This window comes from Helianthus annuus, chromosome 11 (genome assembly GCF_002127325.2).
Source record: "Helianthus annuus cultivar XRQ/B chromosome 11, HanXRQr2.0-SUNRISE, whole genome shotgun sequence".
NCBI classification, from domain to species: domain Eukaryota; kingdom Viridiplantae; phylum Streptophyta; class Magnoliopsida; order Asterales; family Asteraceae; genus Helianthus; species Helianthus annuus.
The window spans coordinates 3,120,464-3,132,103 of record NC_035443.2 but is presented as its reverse complement, the minus strand read 5'-3'; the positions used below and the strand labels follow the sequence as shown (position 1 = coordinate 3,132,103).

General features: G+C 42.0%; 1 protein-coding gene across 2 annotated transcripts; it reads left to right on the top strand.

Annotated features, from left to right (window-relative positions):
• The first annotated feature begins 9,151 nt into the window (after positions 1-9,151).
• On the top strand, positions 9,152-10,311 carry LOC110891612. 2 transcript variants are annotated; one of them, XM_022139294.2, is made up of 4 exons: positions 9,152-9,284; positions 9,389-9,446; positions 9,703-9,711; positions 9,803-10,311. In XM_022139294.2, exons 1-4 carry the CDS (start codon positions 9,222-9,224, stop codon positions 10,216-10,218), a joined length of 546 nt encoding a protein of 181 aa, XP_021994986.1. In that variant the 5' UTR covers positions 9,152-9,221; the 3' UTR covers positions 10,219-10,311. The 2 variants fall into 2 exon arrangements, with proteins under 2 accessions (XP_021994986.1, XP_021994987.1); XM_022139295.2 differs by lacking the exon at positions 9,703-9,711.
• Positions 10,312-11,640: the final 1,329 nt, after the last annotated feature.

Below are 11,640 nucleotides of genomic sequence, written 5' to 3'. Positions count from 1 at the left end.
AATGTCCAGGGAAGATGAAGAGAAAACAGCGTTCCATACCGACGTCGGCATCTTCTGTTACACCAAGATGCCTTTCGGGCTACGAAACGCAGGAGCTACCTATCAGAGGCTCATGGACAAGGTGTTCGAGACACAGATCGGGCGAAACTTGGAAGTCTATGTAGACGACCTCGTAATCAAGAGCAGCGAAGAAAAACAGATGCTGGCAGATATAGAGGAAACTTTCCAGCGACTCAGAGAATACAACATAAAGTTAAATCCAAAGAAATGTTCGTTTGGGGTAGAAGAGGGGAAGTTCCTGGGGGTAATAGTCACCCGAGACGGTTTTAAAGCTAACCCAGAAAAAGTAGCCGCCATATCGCGAATGCTTTCTCCCCGAACGCTGAAGGAAGCTCAAGCCCTAAACGGACGACTGGTAGCAATCAACAGGTTCTTAGCGAGGCACGCGGAAAAGTCATTGCCATTCATAAAAACACTAAAAGATTGCCTCAACAAGAAGAATTTCAAATGGACCAGCGGGGCGGAACAGGCTCTGCAGGAAATGAAGCGGTTCATAGAAAAGTTACCTACGCTGACCGCGCCCAGACCCGGTGAAGTACTAAAGATGTATTTAGCAGCAGCTCATACGGCGGTGAGCGCCGTACTCATGGTCGAACGAGAGGGAAAACAAACACCAATATACTACATAAGCCGGGTGCTAGCGGGGCCTGAAACGCGCTATCCTACACTGGAAAAGCTAGTTTTAGCATTAGTACACGCCACGAGGCGATTAAGAAGGTACTTTCAGGCACACCGTGTACAAGTCTTAACCAACTACCCGCTACAGCAGGTTCTGCACAAGCCAGAGGTTTCGGGCAGGTTGGCCAAATGGGCCATTGAGCTAGGGGCTCTAGATATTGAATATCAGAAGCGAACGGCGGTTAAGGGGCAAGTGATCGCTGATTTCATAGCGGAAATACCGGAAGGAGAGGTCGTTACGGACCCAGTCGTCCAAGATACACCAGAGTCCAGCACTGCAAGGCAGACTTGGAAGCTATACACAGATGGATCATCTAGTGGGAAGGGGTCCGGTGCAGGCCTAATGCTGATAAGCCCAGACCAAATCAGGCTAATGTACGCTCTACGTTTTGACTTCGAGTGTTCTAATAATGAAGCGGAATACGAGGCATTATTGGCAGGGTTACGAATGGCAAAATCCATGGGGGCAGCCAGGGTAGACGCATATGTCGACTCGTTGTTGGTTAACAATCAGGTCAACGAAACGTATGAAGCTAAAGACGAGTCAATGGCAAAATACCTGGCGAAAACTAAAGAACTCATGGATTCCTTCGACAAAGTCACGTTAAACCACGTACACAGAGGGAAGAATCAAATAGCAGACGCCCTAAGCAAACTCGCCACCTCAGGCATGGAAAAGGAGGTCAAAATCGAAACGCTACAGGCACCCTCAATCGAACCGCGGAGTATCTCCGCTGTCACAATAGAAGAACCTTGCTGGTATACCCCGATCCTACGCTTTCTCAAAACAGGTGAACTACCCCCCGCCAAGGGCGAGGCACAAAAGATACAAACAAAAGCGCTACAATATGAAGTCAATGATGGTGTCCTGCATCGAAAATCTTACTTGGGTCCGCTGCTGCGATGCGTTTCCCCAGTAGAGGCAAAGTACCTCATCAGCGAGATTCATGAGGGTATATGCGGCATACACGCCGGACCTAGAGCAGTGGTGGCCAAAATTCATAGCGCGGGATATTACTGGCCCGGGATGCACGAAGACGCTGTAACAGAACTGCGAAAATGCCTTAGCTGTCAGAAGTTTGCTCCTCAAACAATTCGGCCCAAAAACAGTCTGGTACCGGTGACATCAGTGTGGCCTTTTCAGAAATGGGCCGTAGATATCGTGGGACCTTTCCCGCCGGCTCCCGGGAAGTTAAAGTACCTAATTGTGGCGGTTGATTACTTCACCAAATGGGTGGAAGCAAAACCTTTGGCTAAGATAACGGCGGAAAACGCCAAAAAGTTTCTCTGGGAACACATCGTATGCAGGTTCGGCTTACCGCTCTACCTGGTAAGTGACAATGGGACACAGTTCACGGATAGAATTTTCCAAGAATGGTGCACCGATCTCCACATCCAGCAGATTTTCACGTCGGTAGCACACCCACAGGGTAACGGACAGGTGGAGCGGACGAACAGGAGTTTGCTAGAGGGCATCAAAAAGCGACTGGGGCACGAGGGAAGCTCGTGGGTGGAAGAATTACCACATGTCCTTTGGGCACATCGAACAATGCCCAAAACTAGCAACAACGAAACCCCATTCAGCCTTACCTACGGAATGGAGGCGATGATACCCGCTGAAGCAGGGTTACCATCATTACGCCGTCTCAACATAAGCATTAACAACGATCAATCGCTGAGAGAAGGCCTAGATTTGTTGGAAGAAAGGCGCGAGGCGGCCGCCATCAGCGAGGCACGATACAAGAAAGCGCTGGAAAAATATTACAACAAACGGGTGGCTAAACTAAGTTTCAAGGCAGGCGATTACGTCATGCGTGACAACGAAGCAAGTCGAATGGAACCTTCAGGAAAACTGGGCCCAAACTGGGAAGGCCCTTATGTCATCCAAGAAGATCTGGGTAAAGGGGCCTATCGCCTATCCCGACTAGATGGCACGCCAGTCCCGCGCAGTTGGAACATCGCCCAGTTGAAGAAATGCTACCTGTAAAACCTTGCTCCTAACAGCAAGAGTTAACTATCTTCTCCAATTCACATTTGTAACCCGTGTCGGGATTTCTTCTGCTTTTCTTTTATTGCTTCATGCAAGTTTAATAAAGATTTAAGTTTATTTGTTACAAAAGTTACCATCGCACGATGAATGCATCAAACGGTAAAAACACAAACAAAACCCTTAAACACGAAATATTTTTCATTTATATAAGTCATAGGGCTAACGATAACAAGCGCTTACGGCGGGTATCTTGGTAATAGATACATACACCGCCTCAAAACAGATAGGCATCATCACATGTACATGACCTATCTCAAAAAACAAAAAACCAAGTACTTGTCCCTGTTTCTAAAAACCAAACATAAGGGAACCAAAATACAGAACATGTTCACAACACCTACTGAGGAAGGCTGGGTGCCATCACCACTGCAGGGGTATGCACCACCACCTCATCACCATCATCATCATCATCCACAACCACAACGGGATGGACGGCCAAATGGTCAGTTGAGCCATCAACCATTGGGGCCACCATACCTGAGCCATCCATCTGCTGCCTCCTCGTCCGACCACCAGAATGGCGCTGGTACGTTAGACGGTATCGCCGTTCAGGGTCCACCGGAATTAGACCAGACAACACATCAGCTGATAGCTGCACTCCGGGATCCACTGGTAGAGGATCCTCAATAACAATGCTCTGACATGCTCGGTTGGCACGAACCGGAGCAGCATTGGGAATGGGTCTTCTCCCCCTAAGCATCGATTTTGTTACCGGGTGTTGCAGCATTAGCAGGCCATCGGCAGCATCAAGAACCCGGAAGATCTCGGAGAGTCTTTGTCTATATCGTTTTCTTTACATCATAAACACACAACCAAAAAAGGAAACGAAAGGTGAATTTATAGCAATAGTTAAAACGTTTTGACAGTGGTGACGTCGGATGTATTAATGAAAAACAATCATCACAAGTCACAGAGCCATATTTTACAAGTCGGCGGTGTCAGAATCATGACATCTGCATTAATTTAGCTGTCAAATCAAAACAGAAATGGGCACTAAACCCAATTCAAACAGTGTCATTAACAAGGCAATAAGAGTACATAACAAGCAACAGAAAGAAAAACGGAGTAGTCATTCTTCTTCAGATTCATCCACGGGGTCCAGCGTCAGACGTAGCGATTCTATTCCATCCTCATTGACTTTATCCATTAAATCGCCATAGCAAGGCAGCGGCTCGGTATACGCCGCCTCAAGGGCGCTCGCCATATCAGTCTGCAACTTACCCTTGACAGCTTGAAAATCCGGCGGCACTCTCTCCAACTGCTGACAATCCATGTAGCCCTTATACACACCGTCATGATGCCCGGATTGGTAAGCAGCGGCGGAGAGACGGTCAATCAGGCTAGTAAAGTGGGACGATTCACGCAGATACTCAAACGCCCCCACAAGCCCATTAGTTATCAACCAATTCCTGTCTCCCCGCATAGCCGCTAGCTGGCTGGTCAAATCATCGATTTCTGCATTGGATTGTGCCAGAGCGTTTTCCACCTCTTTTAACTTAGAGGACGACGATACAGCAAGTTTGTTGTGTTGAGTGACAAGTGAGTCACAATGGTCCTGCAACTCCTTGACTTTTCCTTCACGCTCCTCCAGCTCTCCTTGCATCAGCCGGAGCTTGGTATGGGAAGCTTCTACTTCAGTTGTCAAACTTTGGTACCGCTCCTGAACCTGAGACACAAAATCAGTGTCAACACGAAATTTTTCCAATTGGGCTGATAACTCGAGTCTCACCTTCTGAGCCTCCGCTATAGCCTTACGTTCCAACTCCTCCTGTACATTCTTAGCCTGAGCCAAAACCCGATCTTTTTCCGCCATATCGCGGGCCCATAAGATCCGTTCCTCAGCAAGATGGTTAGTCACCCTCCGCAAATCTTCCTCAGCCTTGTTTTTCTCCGACAAGAATCTTGCCTCTCTTAACCCCACAGTTTGAAGTTGACTTTCTAGGCGATGCTTGTCGTCCCTCAATTCTTGAATAGTCGCTCGGGCCTGATGAAGTTGGGTATTATCATGCATCCACCTGCGACGGATCTCTACCAACCTTCGTGGTAGGTTCACAGAGTCAGATATTGAGGAATTCATCAAATCTTCATTTTTTAAACCCTCAACGTACGCCGCTTCGGCAGGAGGATACGCCCGCTCGACCCAGTGTTGAACCACAGGGGGGAAGATCAGTCTTGATGATTCAACGATTTTCCATTGAGGATGGTAGCGTCTATCTTAAGCATGGGGATCCCAACGAACAGTTGGTATAAATAGGTCGTCAATCAGACGGACACCGTCGTCAGCAATACCGCTGCTTGATCCCCGAGTTTCGCCACCACCCACGCTGGTCACCTCCTGCGCTGCCGACACGGTAGCGGCATCTTTATCCACATCAGCAAAAATGCCCCTGGGCGAGTCAATTACAGGTGTATCAAGACCGCCTGTCCGTAGTGAAGATAGCGGATCAACAGTTACAACTACTGATAATGTAGGAATAGGGAGGGGCATGACACAGCTCACAGCGGCAGTAGCAGAGGCCAAGGACTTCGGGCCCGTAGACATACTAACCTTGGTACCAGGGCACGACAACGCCACGGTCGGCACAAGGGTTGGTATCACAACTCCAGATGACACTCCCACAGAGGTACCTGCACCATAAATGTAGTAGGATGTTAGTAACGTGAACGCTAGTACGCTATAATGGTAGTTAGCAATAGATACCTGGTGAGAAAGCACAAGCAGCCTGTACCGCTTCAAAGGCGCTTAGAGTAGGCGCGACAAAGGTTTTTCTTTTCTTCGAGGCACGACTTGGACTGGTCAGGTCGGCGACCAAGGGAACATCACGCCCAACACTGGACGTTTCCTCCATTACGGGCACACTCCCATGGATTGCTGCGTGTTTCTTCCCGGTAAGCTTTATTCGGGCAGGTTTTTTCTCCACCATCGACACGGCGGTAATCGCCGCACTTGACAACGGAGTAATGTACGCCGTGGGGTCCGCCGGTATAGCGGGCAGAAGAAACTGCTCAAGATGCACCTTTAGCACGTCCGGTTCCCCTTCGTCCAACACGCGGTCGGCAGGCTTCAACGCGAGGTGCCGCGGTGGATCAATAAAGTCGAACATGCCCCACTCCCCTGCGTGACATATGAGGATGATAAAAAAAAACAACAACAAAATCATAAACACTGCAAAACTAGCGAGGTATGATGATGTAAACATACCTGCATCGTCTCTTTGAAATGAGGGATAACGCTTAATATCAGGCCACAATAAACTCATGCCGGCCATCACCAACGCACCTTCTGGGATAATTGTGCACTCAAAGGGGCGGCCACATAGCTTCATGTACAGGGCATTTGATGTGTACGAATCCTCAGGAGGAGCATCGTCTCTCACTTTATCCTTTGGCCCTTTCTCTCTCCAGTGCATCTCCCCAGGGATAACAGTGGCATCAAGATAGAAGAATTTTTTCTTCCAATCTTTGTCCCTTGAGCTGGTGGGAATATCCCTTAAGCACGACGCGTCCGTATCCCTCCGATCGAAAGTAAAGAAAGGGGATTTCCACACAAGCACAAAGAAAGCCCTAAAGACAACCAGTTCTGGGATATGGCCCAGCGCTATACAAGCATACTCAAATTGCCGAAGTTTCACTAAGCCAAGGGGATGTATTTGAGAGATGTGGATACGGTAAAAATCGAGAACTGATTTCAAGAATTTGGTGATGGGTAGCCGGAAATTGCAGAATTTGAAAAAATCACTGAACAAAGTGATTTTACCTCCCTTCAAGGGAAAGGCAGTGTCGGCTTTCGACGGCAAAACAGGGTTCCATTCGGCCCTAATGCCGTAATCATGAACAAGGTTATTGAAGGATGTTACGCCCCACTTACAAAACAGTATGTCGGTAGGGGCGGTAGCGGTGGAAGACGATTCATTCGTTTTCAAAGCCATTGAGTAGAAAGAATAACGAAGGAGTAATTTGGGGGAAGGGATTTGAGCTACTACATAAGGAGTCGTTATTTATACGCAAAGGCAACTTTTCAAATTCAAAAAGATGTACGAACGGACACACGTGTCCACGCGGGGTACAAAACAGCTGTCACCAATATGATGACCCAACTGTCACATCCTGTATTCTCGCCGTCATTTCCCAAAGCCGTTGTAACAATCATCATATGCCAACTTTTTCTTTTTTCTCTTAGTCCGACCTAATGGATTTTTTTTTCCATGAGCTCGGACTGGGGGGACATGACGAGGTATGACCCGCATCGGTCAACCCGACCCGGTTACAACCTTTTATATTTATATAAATACAAACGTTTATTCTAGAACCTTCCATATCTACATGGAAGGTGCACAACTAAATCTCCAACTTTTCGGGAAGATCGTGTAAATCTCTGATTTATCGGAATACATCCTGGGATAAAGGAAACCCTAATGGAAAACCTATATACAGAGACAAACGTATAAGGTATGATTATCTTGTTCTCATACATCTCCTTCTCCAAAACTTCTCTCATAAACAAATACTTATTCTCACGCCGGAGGGTGGTTACAGGAATAACCCCATTCCTGTAACGAGTCCTAATGGTGTTTCTGTTTTGCAGCCAAGCGTTCGAGTCACTCATCGTTGAAGTCGTGGGTGCTGTTTAGGTCAGTGTTTCTTCAGGATACATTGCTAAAAACTTATAAAGGAGATGACAAAGTCAAGAGCGTAAGGTTACAAACTTTAAGATGTGAGTTCGACAACCTACCATTGAAATAAACAGAATCAACTGAAGATTATTATAAATATCCAAAATACGGTCATCTTAGAAAGACATGTGACGTGAAGCTAGAAGATTATTTGCAAAAGGAAGCTAACAAGAAGAAGATATGAAGTCTAGACTAGGGGGAAATGATAAAATATATCTGGTATAATCGACACTTAATATTACTTACGATTATTATTTAGGTTAGGGATTATTGTTAGATACTTATTATAGGTAGTATATGGTAGTTATAAACGGTTAAAGCATCAACTAGTTCTCAAAAGGTTCTCAAAAAGACGCAATGGTTGGGGGCACCATTTCAAGCATGTTATATATCAGTTTTGTAATTCAAATGTGTGTGTGGGTTATAAGTAATCATACACCACCATCAATAAGATTTGTTTTTTCATGTCCATTAGTGTGTTGCTATTTATTCATCCAATCATACCAAGTTACTTCTGTACAAATCTCTCAAATAAGATTATACAATTCCTTTGATTTCCAACAACTACTAACCACACGTCTTGAAATATCGAACTTCACTCCCTCTTTTGATTTAATACAAATGAGATCGTTGTTTAATATGCCTTGCACAATTTGTGTATCTACAATAACTTACATATTTTCCCACATGGCTTTCCAATTCTAAAAAATGAATCCATTGTGGAAGCTTCTATTCTAAACTAATTTCTGATCTTTCTTCTTGCTAAAACTTTCATAAGTTAGAGGCTCATTCGTGCACTACACCTCAAAGGATAATTCCTTGCAATTGAATTATCATGAATAAAAGGTAATCTTCTCTAAACTCCATAATCATATGAGATTGGATTATTGACATCTACAAGGTTTATCTCATTTATTTTTATAAACCTAGCATTGTAGGTTTTACATATCACTTGGTAAATAGCTATTTCATGTTCAATATTATATGGTGATGGCATGCTAGCTTACAATAACATCCGTCTGGGTTTTTTTTGTCTTTCTGTTTTTATGGTGATGGCATCCTGGCTTACAACATAGAGTCATCATTCATTCTTCACTGCTAGCTATTCAAAGAACGCTCATAGAAAATGTATTGCATAATTTTATATAATTTTAGTTAACATTATATTGCTATCGTTGCTGAAATAGTTATCCCTTAGGAATGGACAACTTATTTGTGAAATAATTAAAACCTTAATTTCACAAAAGTATTGAAACTCTTGTTTTGTTTTTATTGAGTCGTGTCTAAATTCATGTGGTGCTTATATACCCACCAACAACCAAAAAAAGCCTGGCTACCGGTACCCAATGACAAAAGATGACTCATACACCCGCAATGGTAGACAACGCTGCCAAGCCCACCATCTGCGGTTCCAAGGAAAACCAGATGCCCAAAGGGCCCACTTAATGGGATTCGAACTTCATACCTGTGATCTTCAACCCCGAATCGTCATACATATAAAAAACATATATATTTGTGGGATGTTTTATTCACCTACATGGTTACATAAACGCAATTACGTGAAGAAAAAAAATAGGACATGGACCATTAGATTTGTAAAAATAAACAAATGGGGATAAAGGGAGGGACAAGAATTAAAACTAATTAAATGGGCTGGAATTGTAAATATCTAGGTGAAAATATTATAAAACCCTACCCCTTGTTCTTCGTTTGTCAAATCTATAATTCCACAGATCGCCGCAGCCGTCAGACTATACCAGATGGCCACTGCTTTAGCGTCTGAGATTGATGAAATTTGGCCTCCCGATATGGGAAAATCATCGGTGAGTGGTATTTATATTTTAAATTCTTGTTATGATCAGAAACCGGTTCTTGTTTTATATCAGCCTTTTTTTTTCCATGACGTAGAATCTGTATTATTATGCAGCCTGTTGAAGAACGATCGTTGACTGCTCATCGGATTTCAGAAGACAATCTCGTTTCAGGTAACAAAACCTTCTAGATCTATCGCAATTTAAGGACGTTTTTGTTTAAATTTTGAGCCGATTTGTGGATCTATACTTTACATTATATTTTTCGGGGATTGTTGCTGTTTTTTCATATCACTCACTATGTAGGATGAATTTTAAAGAAGATAAAAATTTTGATTTTGATTTAATGAATTAGCTTGAAAATGATATAATTTGGTATTTTATGAGGTTGAATATATATATTGGGCTTATTGTTTTATGATATCTGAAGGTACTCCAAGTGTGATATGCCATACAACCCTGATGCTTATATGGTGAAGTGTGTTTTGGTGTCAATTCTGGGATGCGTCACGGGTTTTTTTGTTCATCAGAATCAGATGCGAGAGATATTAGCAACAAAACAAGCCACGGGGGAAACATATCATGGTTGGAAATCTGGAATTCAGCATTAATCGAAGCCCATGCACCAATTAAGAAAAACAGGGTCCTCGGTCTTCCTCGGATCCCAGCAAATTCAGTTATCCGGACCTTCAAAGATAGGAAGCAACGCCAGAGCCAGAGGAACCGTAGGTCTCAGCCCAGCAGCAGCAGAAGTTGGTGGTGGCCTGAGTTGGGGTGGTCGGCGGTTGGTATGGTTATTTCACAGAAGGTCCGTTCTATGGCGAAGAAGTGGTTTTTTAGCAACCATTTTGATTTGCAAAGCACAGAGATTGTCCAAGGAAAGTGTGGTTCAAACTTTACACCAATGAATCATAATGGTTACAACGACGTATTTTCTAAGCTTTAGTTGAATAACAAGTAAATAATTTATTGAAGTTTATTAATGAGTTGTGGTTATCTTTACTTTTTTAATGATAAATTTCTAAATCTTTTGGTTTAATGATGAAAAATGTGTTGATAATGAAAAGTGTTTATTATTTGTTTTCTTTTATGATAGTTTTTACCTTTTGGTTTACTTTTGTTATGGCATTTTTAGTTTTGTTCATTTTAGGGAATATGCCACAGAATAGTAATGAAGTTTTAGAAGTGTTCCAATTAGGTCACTGATAAAATTTATTGTTCCAATTAGATCATTCTACTTTATTTTGGTGTTCTAATGCTAGATATTTTACCTGAATAGCAGGTCATAGTCCCTACATGGCATTTATTTAACTTTTTTAAAAAAAAAACAAGATGACTTTGAATAAAAAAAAGAAATATAATAAATCAAAACAAAATCAAAACCCAAAAGATCAAATATTACAAATCGTTAAAATTTATCCTTAGTTGTTTATCTTCATTTATAACTTTTTAGATATTTTGAAAAAAAAAATCACATTTTTTAAATTTTTTCGCATTTTTTTTAACTTTTCTACAATTTAAAAAAAAAATTAAACCTATTTCGCATTTTTTTCTAATCCATTTGTTATTTATGTGCAATGTCAACAAATTTTTTTAAATAAAAAACCTAAATAAATACCATGTATGATGGATAACCTTCTATTTAGGTAAAATATCTAGGATTGAAACATCAAATGAAACTTGAATGACCTAATTGGAACAAAAAAAATTATGAGTGACCTAATTAGAACACTCTTGAAACTTGGTTACTTTTCTACAAAATTAACCCTTCATTTTACTTTAAAACAAAATATATTTGCAATCTAATATTAATTATAGAGATTATTACATACTAATTGGAAAGCCCACGCATTGCTGCGGATGCGCCTGAACTAAACAGATTTCCACTCACCGAAGTAAAAAAAAAGTGACAAACAAAAAGTGAACCAAATTTCGATGTTAAATATTCAATTTGATTATCAAACAACAGCCAAGTTACACAATTAATATGTCTAGTGAGACCATTAGAAACTATCTATATGGAAAATAGAGAGAGAGTAAACACATTACATAGGCTTTGTAGAAATGACTGATCACCCCAACCTATTGTACATGTATTTGTTAACCTATATAAGAAAAACTGGATAAAAAATGATGATATTAAATATACTATTGTAGACATGAACAATTAGATTTATTAGAGGAAAGAGAATTATATCATATTGCACTATGAATTGAAACATATTACATTACTAATCACCTTGTATCATATTACACTATATTACATTGTATATTGTACCACTATATAAATTAGAAAAAATTAATTACATATCCTTATCTAATAAAGGATTTCAACTAATATCACGTGTCAGCATCAAATCTCTTCTTC